Genomic DNA, 15969 nt, shown 5'->3' with positions numbered 1-15969 from the left:
CTGGGACCATGACCTGAGCTGAAATCAAGAGTTGGATGCTCAACTTTCTGAGCCACCCAGACACCCCCAGAAAGAAATATTTTAAACTTAAAACAAGAAAGCCAGGAGGAAGAGTATTTCAGACACCACACAAGGAATCATCTTACAAAATCTCTAAAACAACTGAGTGAAGATTTCAGAGAAAATGAATCAAAGTAGACAAAATAAAAATACTAGCCTTTAACAAGAATGCTAAGTAAAAGTCAAAGAGAAAAAGGTGAGACACACACACATGCCTAGCCAAGAAAAAAGAAGCAGGACAATGAAGTTTTAGGCCTATGTCAAGAGACAAAGCAAAAGTGTATCTCCAGACCTCAGCCCTTTTTTAAAACATAAAATGTATGTCATTTTTACATGTTAGTTAAGGTTCGGTTTTTTGTTGTTGTTCATTCTTTTTTTCTAATTCTTTATAGCAAGTTAAACAGTAAGATGGTCAACTCAATAAAAGACACTAACTAGTGTCTTCAGTTTTAAGTGTTTACCTACAATGATTAAATCTACAACAAAACAAATACAAACATTGAGATTACTGATAATTCACCTCCCCAATGCTAGTAATGATGTGCTATCACACGCATTTCACATATTTTACATACCTCTTCATTGATAATGGTGGCATTGCTCAATGAGCGTAATGCTGATGTTATTTTTCTTCCAAGGTCTGCTAGTACCATCTTGAAGGCTTTGGTAGATGTGATTACAAGAAAATCTAGGAAAGAAAAAATTAAATAAAAACATTTGAAAATAATCAATACCGGTTCCCATAACTGGAGACTTCTAAAAAAGAATATTTAAATTCAAATAAAGTACTTTAGTCTTCAGATACTGTAACTTTGGGGTGCCTGGGTGGCTCAGTCAGTCGAGTGTCCGACTTTGACTCAGGTCATGATCTCATGGTTCCTGAGTTCAGGATGCACATAGGGCTTGCTGCTGTCAGTGCAGAGCCCGCCTTGGATCCTCTGTCTCCCTCTCTCTCCGTCCCTGTCCCTCCCCGGCTTGCGTTCTCTCCCTCTCAAAAATAAACAAACATTAAAAAAAACAGATACTGTAACCTCAACCTCTATAGCCTCAATCTGCCACTTCAATATAGGCATGCCCAAAAGCTAAACCTACCACTTGATGATGTATACCTAATTAGAATATTTTATACAAATCAGCAAATTTAACCTATCAGATAATATGCTTTGAGGAAATGATGGTATGATCTCAAATCTGGAGATACATTTGAACATGGACATTTTGAACATACATTTGAATTTGAGAAAGAGAAAGAAAAGGTGATTTCCACCCAGAAATATTGTCTAACTTATCACATAAAAAGACTTTTGTAAACTATTTTGATTCATGCTCTAAGCCAAAAAAAAAAAAAAAGTTTTAATTAATAGGACACCTAACTTTTCACACACATTATATTAGCTCATCTTACTCTTCTAATAACCAAGGAAAGAGGTATATTACTAATCTTCCCATTTTAAAGCTGTTCTTGATTCCCCAACTCTGAAACAAGATAACCTCAAAGACCCTATCCAGCTCTAAAACGTTACAGTTTTATAAAGTATGCAGATATACCCATTACACTTAAGTCCTATGCAAGGATTTATGGACGGTAAGCAAGCAAGCATGACAGGTGGTCCCTGGCCTCAAGTTGCTTATCCACTAGCTGGTAAAACAAGGCACATGAATGAATGGCAAAATAAATACTAAGAGAAGTCCTCTTGCCTGACTGCCTTGTAACCGGGACGTTGGCTTTTTCCTACCTTCAGGCTCAAACGAAACATCAGCTCTTCCTGGGTCTCAAGCCCGCCAGCCTTTTTGGACTGGAACTACACCACTGGCTTAGCTCTCCTAGGTGTCCAGCTTGCCAAGTTGAAGGATCTTGGGGCTTAATTAGCCTCCATGATCACATGAACCATTTATTATTCCTTATAATAAATCTCTTTTTATATATGTGTGTATATATATATGTATATATATATACACACACACATATACATATATACACACATATATATACACATATATGTAAATATACACACACATCCTATTGTTTTTGTGGAGACCTTTGATAATACCAGTAAAGTATGAGTTCAAAGTTAGTAATGAAACTTTATGATCAATGGCCAATGATTATTTCTATAAAAATTCTAAGGAAGAAAAAACAGGCTCAAGGAGACAGAACAGGCTGTACAGAGAAGTTTGAATGTGAATTTGATCCTGAAATATAGGTAGAACATGGACAGGTGGAAAAGAAGACAAAAAGGAATTTGAAGATGATATGGCATAAGCAGAAATTGAGACATGGAAAAGCCTGGGACATACTTACAACTTACATATACATATGTATGGACTTGTAGATTATTAAATATGCATTATTTAGGAGACAGTAAATTATACATTCTAGTCAGAACAGTGGGCTATCTAATTAAAAGGAAATGCAGTTAGTAAAGGGCTCTGAAACCAAGTTAAAAAGTATCAATTATCTGGTATAAATAAGTAGTATCAGCAGAAAAGTTCATTTGTTCAAAACAATTTAGTAACTCTTCTGAATTAATCCAATCTAATATAGTCAACCAAGATAATCTAGACTAGATCCTACATAGAGAGTATACAGGAGATTAAAAATAAGAGAAACAGAAGGACAAAATTGCTGACTCATTCAACGTCCAGAAAGCGGAGATGAGGGGAGTCAAAAGAAGCAGGAAAGGAAACGCACTCAAGGACTTATCACTGGCAAAGAGATATTCCAGGTTGAGCTCCAGATTAAACACTACACTTCCACTCACATAAAATTAGGTAATTTAGAACATAAAAAATTACTAACAATACTTGATGGAATTGAAAACAATTGCTTACCATAACTTGTTTACAATTACATGGGTACTTCACCTAAAAGACCAACTACTTCATAGAAAAGATCCAGCACTTTTTGTTTCTTCTCCCATACTCCTTATACTATTATTGCTTAAGTAAATATTCTTGAGGTAAAAAGAGCCAGATGTTTCAGTTCATCTCCTTTACCACTGTGTTACCAGGAGAGATATAATCCTAATTATGACACCACAATTTACTTTTTTAGAGATCATGTCATAAACATGTCATCCTCCATTTTAAAAAGCTATACTAGTTAACTAAAATAAACCTATTTCCCATATTGGCCAGATCTTTTTTAAAAAGCTTCTGTTAAGTTTCCTTTCCTTTTTTAAAAAAAACTTTGAGAGAAAGAGAGCAAGCAGGGAAGGGGGGGCGGCAGGGGGTGGGGAGCGGACAGAGGAACTGAAGCAGGCTCTGTGCTGTCAACAGAAAGCCCGGTGCCAGGCTGGAACTCATGAACTGTGAGATCACAACCTGAGCCAAAGTCAGATGCTCAAACAAATAAGCCACCTAGGCACCTCTGTGAATTTTCTAATATGTTTTTCCTTATGTAAGTACTTATTGGCAGCACATTTTCTTATACACTTGACTGGTTATAAAAACCTGCATTTCAGTAGAGGAATAATGATACCTAATAGTACCTTTTATTTATATAGTATTTCCTCTGCAATTTCCAAGGATATGTTTGTGAAAACTCCGGTATTAGAATTCTGCTCAAAACCTCAATGCCCTCCTATCTCATGCAGAGATAAAGTCTTCAAAATGGACTGTAAGGCACTCCCAAACACACACACACACACACACACACACACACACTCAGTTTTAATCACATGGACCTCCTTGCTGTTGATGCTGCACTATACCACCTCAGGGCCTTTGTACTGGCTGGCATGTTCTTCCTCTGGCCCACATGGGTAAGACAGCTCCCTCCCCCATCTCCTTCAGGTGGTTGTCCAAATGCAGTTTCTCAGTGAGGCTTTCCCTAACCACTTGTTTAAAATCACAATCTGCCTTCTCTTTATTTTTCTCATCATTCCACTACCAACTGACATATGATTTACTCACACTGTTTGTGCTCTATATCCCCCAACTGAAATATAAGCTGCATGAGGGCAGGGACTTTTCCCCCTTTTGCTCTCCCTATGAGCTCACTGCTTTATGTATCCTCAGAGTTATGTATTGAAAATGAACTTTACAAATGAAAACATTTAAGACTTAGGAATAAAGCAAGACTAGGGATCCAAAGTCATGAAAGGCCTTTCAAATATCTCCTTTAAGACAACTAAAATAAACCAGTGAAGATAAGATGATAAATTAAAAAAAGTCAATGATCTATGTAATTGATATTGTACAATTAATACTCATTTGCCATCACTTATAACTTTTTAGAATTTCTCTAAAAAAGAATTTCCAACAAGATTCTTAAAAATGACCTTTACCTTGGTCTTATATGGACACTAAAATACAAAACATTTTTTAATGCAAAACATCTTTTTTAATGTTACTAGCTAACCCTATATCTCAAATTAGAGTAATTTACAATTCAAGAACACTCCCTCAAAATTCTCTTGTTCAACTAAAAAGATTTACAGAAGTAAAGCAGTGTGTGCTAGAACTTCACAAAAAAGGAATCTCTACTTAGATGAGGCTATTGGAAACGTAAGGGTAAATTACTGTATAGTATTTCATTCAATTTAACATCTATTATCTCATTCCACCCTCACAACAATTTTATGATACAAGCAGGTTACGGAATGGCTCTTCCCTAGAAGGAAAAAAAAAAAAAAAAAAAGCAAAATGACTTCCCACAGTCCCTTGGCTACCCAGTCTTAGGCCCTATAGTATGAATGATGCTTTAAAAAATAGGGTTGAATGCCCCTGCTGGCAAACTCCAGGGTCAAATTTTGTTGCTATATTACAAGAGAGGAAATCGTCTTTGGAAAGCAAAAATGCACACTCTTCTCCATGGCAGAATAACTGCAATGTCCAGAAAGAACTGATGAGGACCACTGCAATCAGATGTGTGAGGACGGAGCTTCATCTGAGTCACATGTTCTGACAAGAATCTGACTAGGAGTTGGATAGTGAGGTGATGGAAACAGGCTCAAGTCTGGGTGCCCTCATAAGGCAAGCACAAGGCCAAGTATCATACTTACCTGCTGCAGTGTGAAGTACTGGAAAGAGCATGGGCTTTGGAGTCTGACAGACTTGGATTCAAACCCAGCTCTGTTACATACTGGCTGAGTTACTGTGGGCAAGTTACTTAATCTCTCTGAGCCTCACTTTCCTCACCTGCAAAATGGAGATAATACCATTATCAAGATAGTGACCCTGAAGGGATGTTGTGAGGGTTAAATGAGACAATAAATATAAAACTTCCTTGTTTTCTTGAATGACACCAACTGGCTCTCCCTATATTTTCATCCGAAGTGTAAGTAAACTAGAAATTTTCTTAAAAACCTTACCCTACTAAGTTTCCTATCCCATCACCTAGGAACCACCCCAGGAATCTTTAATGCCAATTACATGTTCCTGTAATTCTATTATTCAACCAACAGAAGCTGGAGTGTCCAAACAGCCACTTTATATTATTTATAAACATTATAAATATGCCTGCCAGAACCTTGCCTGATCTGAGATTTTATAAACAGATCCTAATGACTAGAGATTTCAAATCCTATTACAATGAAAATCCCTATAAAAAACTTATTTTTAGCCCTAGTCAGTGACTAACTTATTGGATCAATATTAGACTAAAAAACTAAATAAATATATTATTAGTAGTAAATATCTTTAGAAACTTTACTTCTACATTATATACCTTTCCATAAATTAGTCAATAGCCCAAACCAAAACCTGCTTTCCTGACTATAATACTAAATATATGGATATATATTTAAATTCTGTATGTCATATGTATTCACATTCTAGGATAACAGAAAATTAAATTGATTTAACAAAGTGGACTATCTGTATTTTATCTGCTAAAATTATTATATTTGAATAACCAACAATATAATGTTATAAATTATGACTTTTAAATTTGTGGATATTTTTTCATACTGAATCTTGGTCCTCCAAGGAAATAATTCATAATAGTTTATGTTTTGTGATTACAGGAGGATATGTGTTCACTGTAAAAATTCAAACATTACAGAAATACTAAAGGCAGAAAATGTAATTCCCCTAATCTTACACCCTCTTGTCCCCTGATAACCAACAATAACAATTTAGTATATGTTCCTACAGATTTTATTTTCTATGCATATAAGTGAGGCAAGTTTTCGCAAGAATTATGATTTGGGGTAATGAAAAGGGAAGCAGTAATGAGGGAAATTCTTTTGTAAACATGCTCGCTAATGTTAAAAACATGCTTAAATGCAAAAGACAGAATACAAAACTGTATTTATTGTATAATCCATTTTTATCTATAAACAAATATCAAAAAATAACATTAGCCTCCAGGGAAATGCAAATCAAAGGCACACTCCGATACTACTCCACACACAACAGGATGGCTATAGTCAAAAAGACATAACAAGTGTTGTTCCGAATGTGGAGAAATCAGAACCTTCATGTACTGTTGGTGGGGATGTAAAATGGTACAGCCCGTTGGAAACAATTTGGGCAATTCCTCAGAATGTTGAACATAGGGTTACTATATATGACCCAGCAATTCCACTCCTAGGTACAAGCCAAGAGAAAGTAAGATACATCCAAACAAAAAGTTGTACATAAATGGTCATTGTGGCAGCATTATTCACTCTAGCCAAAAAGTAGAAAGAACCCAAACATCCCTCAACTGATGAGTGGGTAAAAATAATGTGATATATCCATAAAATGGAATATTTGATAATAAAAAGAAATGAACACAGCAAAGAAAACAATCAACCAAACTAACAGGCAATGCGAGAAGATCTTTGCAAATGACATATCAGACAAAAGGTTAGTTTCCAAAATCTATAAAGAATTTACCAAACTCAACACCCAAAAAACAAATAATCCAGTGAAGGAATGAGCAAAACACATGAATAGACAATTTTCCAAAGAAGACATCCAGATGGCTCAAAGACACATGAAAATACTCAACATCACTCATCATTAGGGAAATACAAATCAAAACCACAATGAGATACCACTTCATATCTGTCAGAACGGCTAAAATTAACAACTCAGGAAATAGATGTAGGCAAAAATTCAGAGAAAGGGGAAACCTTTTGTACTGTTGGTGGGAATGCAAACTGGTACAGCCACTCTGGAAAACAGGAGGTTGGTTCCTCGAAAAATTAAAAATAGGGGCGCCTGGGTGGCTCAGTTGGTTAAGCGGCCGACTTCGGCTCAGGTCACGATCTCTCGGTCCGTGAGTTCAAGCCCCGCGTCAGGCTCTGTGCTGACAGCTCAGAGCCTGGAGCCTGTTTCAGATTCTGTGTCTCCCTCTCTCTGACCCTCCCCCATTCATGCACAGTCTCTCTCTGTCTCAAAAATAAATGTTAAAAAAAAATTTTTTTAAAAAAAAGAAAAATTAAAAATAGAACTACCCTATGACCTAACAAATGCACTACTAGGTATTTATCCAAAAGATACAAAAATGCTGATTCAAAGGAGCACATGCACCCCAATGTTTATAGCAGTGATATGAACAATAGCCCAAATGTCCATTGACTGATGAATGAATAAAGATGTGAGTGTGTGTGTGTGTGTGTGTGTGTGTGTGTGTGTGTAACAGAATGCTACTCAGCAATCAAAAAGAACAAAATCTTGCCATTTGCAACAAAGTGGATGGAACTAGAGTATATTATGCGACACGTAGTAAGTCAGAGAAAGACAGATATCGTATGATTTCAAATATGGAATTTGAGAAACACAACAGATGAACATAGGGGAAGGGAAGGAAAAATAAGACAAAAACAGAAAGAGAGACAAACCACAAGAGACTTTTTTTTTTATTTTTTTTTAACGTTTATTTATTTTTTTGAGACAGAGAGAGACAGAGCATGAACAGGGGAGGAGCAGAGAGAGAGGGAGACACAGAATCTGAAACAGGCTCCAGGCTCTGAGCTGTCAGCACAGAGCCCGACGCCGGGATCGAACTCACGGACCGTGAGATCATGACCTGAGCCAAAGTCAGACACTTAACCGACCAAGCCACCCAGGCGCCCCAACAAAAGAGACTCTTAAATACAGAGAATAGAGGGTTGTTGTAGGGGAAGCAGGTGGGGGGATGGGTTAATGGGTGATGAGCATTATGGAAGGCACTTGGGATGCGCACTGGGTATTACATGTAAGAGATGAATCATTGGGTTCTGCTCCTGAAGCCAAGACTACACTCTATGTTAACTAACTTGAATTTAAATAAAATAAAAAATAAAAAAAAAAGAATTGAAGTACTGATTCATGCTACAACATGGATGAATACTGAAAACAATCTGCATGAAAGAAACCAGTGACAAAAGATCACATATTCTAGGATTCCATTTATATGAAATGTCCAGAAGTAAATCTACAGAGACAGAAAGTGGATTAATAGTTGGTTAGGGCTCCGAAGTTGGGGGAAAATGAGGAGTGACTATTAATGGGTATGGGGTTTCTTCATGGAGTGATGAAAATGTTCTAAAATTGATTGTGGTGATGATTGCACAACTCTGTCAATACACTAAAAAGCACTGAATTGTATACTTTAGGTGAATTGTAGGATATGTGAATTTTATTTCAATAAAACTGTTAGCAAATAACATTTATCATTTCTGGATGGTGAATTTTTATTTTCCTATTTACATCTTTTTTGTAATTTACAAATTTTTGGTATGACTATTATTTTTTAAGTCAAAGGTAAAATTAATTATTTTTCAAAGTTCTCCTTGTGAGAATTACAATGATATTATACTGGGGATTGAGATGAAGTTGCCACATGGATTCATTTAGTTATTCATTCATCAAACACCTAGTATGTATTACAGGAATTGTCCCAGCATGAGAAAAGCTCTAACTCCAAAATCAATAAATCACATCAATTTAACACAGACAAAACTCCTCTATTAACTTCAGAAGATAAATTATACATCATACCATCACTGACTTACCTGCTTTAATTCTGCAACAAAGGTTATATTCAATTACATCAAAAAGTATCAGGAAATTCCCTCTTCATTAAAATAATCTGTTTCCAAATTTTAAAATTCCTTTTAACTAAAAACAACAACAACATGACACTTTATAGTTTGATAACAGAAAAGGCGTACCAAAAACTCAATTAGCAACAAGAGGTAACAGTTCAAAAACAATGAGAATCATTCCTTTAAGATACTTTTTTGGCTAGCAGGTCAATTATAACAAGAATTTTTATGTAAACTTTTACCAAGATTAAAACAAGTCAAAAGAATTCCTTGGAAACAGTTTGTCCTGAAGTTGAACATAGACTGAAAATACGGAAGAGGAGGAATGAGCTATTTCAAGCAATGGGTTATTTCAGCGACGTTTAGCTAACACCTATCAGCTAAAAATTAGATATTCAATCAACCTCTAGGGATAGTAACATCAAAAGGTGTTGGCAGAAGTGGCTTCATCTAAATTCTTAATTAGGAGAGTGAAACAAGGCATCAGATTTTGAAAAATTTCACTGGCTACATATTAAGTACAGCCAGGCTTAGTAACCATTGCATGAGGCAATATTCTTCAAAGAAAAACAGAGAAAGAAAAATCTGTTCCATAATTTAAAAAGATTAGAGTCAAATAGCAAATACTTTGGAGGGAGAAAAACTTGAGAGCAAAGAGACTACGTACACTAATCTTATCCCAAAAGTCTAATGGAGACGTGGGCTTGAACCAGGGAAGCAGAAAGCAAAATGGCTCAAGTCAAGCCCGTAAAACAGAAGCTACAGGACATAATGACCAAATGGTTGTGGAAAATGAAGGGGGAAAAAAGGCAAAAGTGACTCCAAGGTCTCAAACAGTAACCAGATGGCCAATGATGCCATTAACCAAAGAATGGAAGGCAAAAGAGAAACTGGTTGGAAAATTAAAGAGTTAATACAGAAAAGGTTCAGGGGCTGTAAGGTTTTGTAATGTTGTATTTGTAAAGTTTTACTAAAGTTGGATTTTGAGCACATCTACTAAATATTTTGTAATGTTCTACTAAAGTTGGATACTGTGCACATTCATTTTCTTATTCCTTAAAAATTGAACATACAAATATCACAAAATTCAAGTAGAAACAAGGAGTCAAAAACATGTATATATCATATAGTAATAATGAAAAGAATAAAAAAAAAGGAAAGTTGAGGTAGTAAGCTTGGTTTTGGACGTACTAAATTTATAGAAACTAAAAAACTATATCATTCATGAGGCAGAAGTTACAGGGAAAAAAAAAGAAGTTACAGAAGTTTGGAAATGGTTGGCATACAAGGATAATGCCATGGAAGCCATGGATGTAGACGATAATTCTCAAGAAGACTGTGAAAGACCATTTGGGTTACAGGGATGGCAAAGAGCCAACAAAAAGTAGTCAACAAAGACTGAGAATAATTAACAGGGATAGAAGCCCTTATTAATTCCTTACCCTCTCCAAAAGCATACAGAAGAAAATCAATTTTTTTAAAGCTACCATTTATATTTATCTTATTAAATTCCAGAGGTGGATCCAGAATTCCCAGTTAGGTGAAATTAGAGGCAAGATATGTTTGAAGAAGGGCTTGAAGATGCTTTTATTAAATTAGAAAATACTAACTGACCACATGAAAACATCAAGAGAAAGAGTTTTAAGGGAAATAATTCTACCCTTTGGCACCAACACTGCTATATTCTAGACACTGCCCAGAACAGATCACCTAATCTTTCATCCCCATAATAAGTTATTAGATAGATGAGGAAACTGAGACTGGATTGGACTAGCAACCTGCTCAGGGTCACAAATCCCCCTGAACAATCTCATCTGTGTTCCCATAGCTATCATGGCTCTTTAACTAAACTTTCTCATTACTCATCTTGCTATAATGTATATTTATGTGCCTCTCTCACTGTACTGTTAGCTCCTCAATGGCAGTATTTGTGTCATTCATTTCAATATCCCTATAGATAGGAATAAGTAAATACTCTGTTGAATTAAGCATATGAAAGAGCTAGGTGAGAATAGCAGCAAGAAAGACAATAGGGGAAAGAGTTTCAAGAAAGTGTCAAATGTACAGAAAGAGCCATGAGTATATCTGAAGTCACCATTGGCATTGAACTGATATCCCGTATTGTTTATTGAACGCCTACTATATGCAGAACAATGTGTCGAGCACAACGGACACGGAAAAATAAAATCTCGTACACGTCAAAAGGTTTTCGGAGAAGTAGCCACATCTAAATTATTGATCAAGAGAGCAAAGCAAAGAGCCAGGCCTGTAATTGCCTACATCTAATTTGGCTCGGGTAAATCTGAAGACAACTTAAAAGGGTCACAGTGCATCCTTTAATAAAACTTCTGACGGGGCACACGAGATGAAAAAGGGCCAGCGCACCTCAGTCTCGGTGACGAGAGTCGGTGGCCAGAGAAGCCGACTCCCTCTGGAGTCTCTAGCCCCCAAGCAGGGCTGAGGCTGCCCCTAGCTGCCAGTCCGTGGTCGGGGGCGGGAAAAAGCAAGACACTTACCGCAAAAGGCACCGCTACCGCTGTGGCCCAAAGGGGCCGGGGATTCCTTCGCGAGGCCCCCGCAACGTGGGAGGAAACCAAGAAAAGCAGGGATCAGACAGACAGATGCGATCCCACAGCCCGACTTCCCAAACTATACAAACTAGGGCTCCAGCGCCCAGCACCGCGACGCCAACTCCCACCAGCTGGAAGACCGACGATTGCCACCGAACCTTCCGCCCAATGAGGAAACGTCACCACTAGGCGTAGTCCAGCCTCTTATGAAAAGGATACACTTCCGCTTCCGGGGCACCTGCTGCGTACTTTCAGTGCTTTCGCTGAAAGGGTTTATTGCGATGTTTCTTTGCTTCGACTGGCTTTGGGACATTCCGTTTCCTATTGCCCAATCACTGCGGCAGCAAAGTGGCAGTACAGGATGTTCTCTAGGGATGCGATCTCAGGAAATAATTCCGGCCTCGAGAAGTCACCTTAAAAAGTGACTGGGCAGTGCACTGCCAGCTGAAAGGAGAATCATGAGAGATGCAATTCAAAGTAGGGTTTCGTCCCCAGGCGCACGTGCGAACACCAACAAGGGGCGGGGCTTAGGGATTTCGCAGCCCGGGGAGGCGGGTTCCGCTGTGTCGGATCTGGAGTGGAGACCGCTCTCTGCTTGCGCGTGCGCATTGCGAACCTTCCCCGACGCTGTTTTCTGCTCCAAGATGGAATTCCGCTCCGCGCGGCAAGCAATAATGCAGCTGCTACGTACGGTGGCTCCGGCAGACCTCCCAGCGCTGCTCGAGTGGATGAGAACTACCCGTAAGCGACCAGAGCCAGACGCAAGTGGTTGGGGCAAAGATACACTATAGGTGTTAACCTTGGGGACCCAAGACAGCATGAGGCCGAAAGCCTCCTAGGGGTCGCTGTGCGGGTCTCTGCTCCTCTCTATAGGAGAGGTTGACGGGGGGCACATTTCAAACCTTAGCAGGTTCAGAGTCCAGTTTGGAATTGGGTGCAGGAAGACCTGGCCCTGGGTTGTTTGTGATTGTGCTGCAGACTTCAGACAAGCCACCTCCTTGTGCCTAATCCTTTTCTGAGAGAAGAGAAGGGGTGGAGGGTTTTGCCCTCCCCACCGCCATTACTCCCACGAATTTGTGACTACCAGTAAGGTTAGTTACTACCTGAAAAAGCACTTTGCAAAAGGTGTTTCAGTCTGTGGGGTAGGAAGCTTTTACCCTACAAGCAAAGTCACCTGTAGCTAGTGCATTTATTTTCTCAGTTGTAAAATGGACCATCAATTTAATAGCAGTTTTCCAGGGTGAGGTAAGGGAGAGATTGGGGGGTGACGACTTTGATTTTAAGCTGTTAATAAAATTAATAATACAAAAAAGCACAACTTAGAATCGAGGAAATGTGGCAATTAGGTCCATTTAGTGAAGAATGGTTACTGCTTTGGCAAAGTGAAGCCTGGTGAAAGCACAAGATAACAGGATATTCCTTGTTTGAGAACAATGCCAAAAAACCATGCTACTTTTATACCTTTAAACATTGATTCCCGTGTTTATTTTCATCCAGACTCATGATTTGAAATATTCATGTGTGCTGATAACTTCCAAACTTAACTTTTTTCCTAGAACTCTCTTTCTTTGTGATGTTATTAGTCAATCAGTAGGATTGGGTATTTTTATTATTATTACACATTTGGGGGGATCATTTTAGATGAGAGGCCAAAATGAAATTAACTTGGAAAACTGGTAGAGTTAGCCTTTTAGAAAGTGGAGAAAACCAGACAGGTAGATTCAAGATAGGAATTGCTGAGTCAAAATATGCTGAGTCTCCTTATTTAAATTTTGTATTGCCAGTTTTATTTATCATATCCCGATTGATTATAAAAACCATAGTAGTTTCCGTTTTTTTTTTCTGCATTCTCTTTTATTCCAAAAGCCCTAAGTGCCTACAAAAATGCCACCTACTGCCTGGTTCTGGCAATTGCACAATTACTAAAATATTCTTATCCTCAAGATTTCAGTTTTGTGGAATCATTTGTAATCTAAATTTCCAGTTTTAGAGACATCAGTTGAGAGCCCCATCTTTCCAAATCAGGAAAACCTGTAAGCATGTTTTGGGTGATAATTTTGTAAACAAGAAGACCCAAGATCACTGACTTTAGAGTACATTTTTACTTTTTTAAAAAACTCTTTTTGTGCCTTTCTCCAGCAGATCCTGTAGTCAGAGAGCTCATGCAATTTATTAAATGATTTAGAAAACGACTGAATTTCTGAGAATGTTTATTAACATGAATATTGTAAGAAATGAGGGTGTCACTTTGCTTTAAATGGAGTGTTTTAACATAAATCTTGAAAAGGAACTTATTAGTATGCCTTTTTTAGGTGGTAAAATATACATAACATAAAATTTACCATTTTAAGCTATTTTTAAGTGTACAGTTCAGTGACATTACATACATTTACGTTGTGCAACCATCACATCTGTCTCCAGAACTTTCTCGTCTTCCCAAGCTGAAATTCTTAGTATACTTTATGAAGTGGCTCTAAACAGAGCACAAAAGATTCTTCCAGTCAACCATTTTTTATTTTCCTAACTAATTTCCTTCTTCTAGGAAAAAAAAAATTATCTTTTATCTCTTGCATTAAGTCACTTGCATAATATCTTATTTGTATGACATTTTCTTAGACATTTAATAAGTGTAAATCTCCTTGAATTTTTATACTATTTAATGAAATAGCAAGACACAGTAGTAGGTATTGAGTATGGCTTTGGTTTTGAGTTTTGCAGTGCTTATTGAAACTGAAAAACATGTTGCTAACAGGTAAAATCATAATCATTTTAGATACACAAAAGGAAGGATAATCTTTTTTAATGTTTATTTATTTTTGAGAGAGAAAGAGAACGAGCAGGGGAGAGGCAGAGAAAGGGGGACAGAGGATCTGAAGCGGGCTCTGCACTAATAGAGAGCCCGATGCGGAGCTCGAACCCACAAACCATGAGACCACGACCTGAGCCGAAATCAGACACTTTACTGACTGAGCCACCCAGGCACCCCAGAATAATATTCTTGATCTCTGAAGGAATAGTGGGATTATCACACCAATACCTGGAGTCATTTAGGATCAGGCTGGTAGAACTAGAAGCGTGGACCAGGGCAGAGCCAAGCACATGTCAATGCCTGATAAACTGAAGATGTAGAAAAAATAGATGGGAGCCTACATTTTACCTTGGTACAGCTTAGGCCAAAGATCTAGGAAACAAATGAATACCAACGTAGGAAGGATACACCAAGTCTGAAGGGCAAAGCACACAAAGATACCGTCTCCCAAAATGAATGAATGAATGAATGAATGAAGTAAAAAAATACAGCAGGACCTCAGCTAATTGATTCTGATCTTGTGGCAGAACATCTGTTCTCTTCTATTTCCTGTATATATATAAAATGGGCTCTTGATCTAGATTTCAAAGTGTAGGAGTGACTGCAATCCATTAAGTGAGGAGAGCTGAGAGCCAGAACTGCAAGTGGGACCCCCAGTAGGCATATTTTTAAAAAGTACATTGGAACAACTGTATGTTAACATATGCTCTTCTGAAGCCACCGAATTTTTCTTGGATATGCAAATACAAATGAGGAAGTCAAACACACTGCCCAAAAGAGTTTCTATTAAGAATCAGATTACAAAGGGTAGAAAATTAGGGTTTGCTCTAAGAAAATTAAAATCATCAAAAAATATTTAATGCTTAAAGAAGATAACAGTAGATGACTAGAAGCTTTTAGAAGCTTCACTGTATCCTATATTTTAGGTATATCTTCACTGACCATAAGTGGACCTGTTTGTGAGCAGCAGCTACAGAGCTGTTAGAAATTCTTTGAAATTCCCACAAATCTAAAAAGTAAAGTCTGGTTTCTAGTTACATTTGTCAGACAGTATACCGCTTCAGTTCCATATTGCATTACCACTGAGGAAGTATCATAACAAAGATATTCTAATCTTCATTGAAACCATATGAATTAATGAAAGTTACCAAGAACGTGAGGTAACAAAAATAGATTGTTTTTTCAAAAACTAACAAGGTATACTAAGCAAATTGGTACCTCTTTCTTAAATTGGTACCTCTTAAAATTTTTCTATCAAATAAAAAGAATTACACTTTTGGGGCATCTGGGTGGCTCGGTCGGTTAAGCGTCTGACTCTTGATTTTGGCTCAGGTCATAATCTCACGATTTGATTCATGAGATCGAGTTATGTCTCAGGCTCTGTGCTAATAGCACAGAGCCTACTTGGGATTCTCTCTCTGCCCCTCCCCCACGTGCATGCACATGTACTCTCTCTTTCAAAATAAATAAACTTTAAACAAAAAAATTATCCTTTTCTCTAAAGTACTTTTGTACTTTGGGGCACCTAGGTGGTTCAGTCAGTTGAGCATCCAACTTTGGCTCAGGT

At 37.6% G+C, this 15969-nt stretch overlaps 2 protein-coding genes across 13 annotated transcripts in view; one reads left to right on the top strand and one right to left on the bottom strand.

Moving 5' to 3' along the window:
- The window catches only part of SRP54 (signal recognition particle 54), a 71182-nt gene extending 59441 nt beyond the window's left edge, over positions 1 to 11741 (bottom strand). Inside the window, exons 1-3 of one of the 4 annotated variants that reach the window (XM_058738809.1) lie at positions 11540 to 11741; positions 5067 to 5202; positions 636 to 748 (exon numbers count right to left, since the gene is read on the bottom strand). In XM_058738809.1, coding sequence (XP_058594792.1) covers positions 636 to 748; positions 5067 to 5097 — 144 coding nt within the window. In that variant the 5' untranslated portion in view covers positions 5098 to 5202; positions 11540 to 11741. Of the gene's footprint in view, positions 1 to 635; positions 749 to 2892; positions 3175 to 5066; positions 5203 to 11539 lie in introns of those variants that run through there. The other 3 variants (XM_058738804.1, XM_058738805.1, XM_058738806.1) reach the window with 3 other exon arrangements.
- Positions 11742 to 11837: 96 nt separating this feature from the next.
- Positions 11838 to 15969, top strand: part of LOC131517092 (uncharacterized) — a 63439-nt gene continuing 59307 nt past the window's right edge. For 6 of the 9 annotated variants that reach the window (XR_009264384.1, XR_009264382.1, XR_009264381.1 and 3 more), the window contains exon 1: positions 11848 to 12334. Coding sequence is in view for 3 of the 9 variants with exons in the window: in XM_058738815.1 (XP_058594798.1) it covers positions 12052 to 12334 (283 nt within the window). In the remaining 6 variants the exon portion in view is untranslated. Of the gene's footprint in view, positions 12335 to 15969 lie in introns of all 9 variants that reach the window. The other 3 variants (XM_058738818.1, XM_058738815.1, XM_058738816.1) reach the window with 3 other exon arrangements.

This window comes from Neofelis nebulosa, chromosome 7 (genome assembly GCF_028018385.1).
Source record: "Neofelis nebulosa isolate mNeoNeb1 chromosome 7, mNeoNeb1.pri, whole genome shotgun sequence".
Taxonomy (NCBI): Eukaryota; Metazoa; Chordata; class Mammalia; order Carnivora; family Felidae; genus Neofelis; species Neofelis nebulosa.
This window is presented reverse-complemented; position numbering and strand designations above follow the sequence as displayed.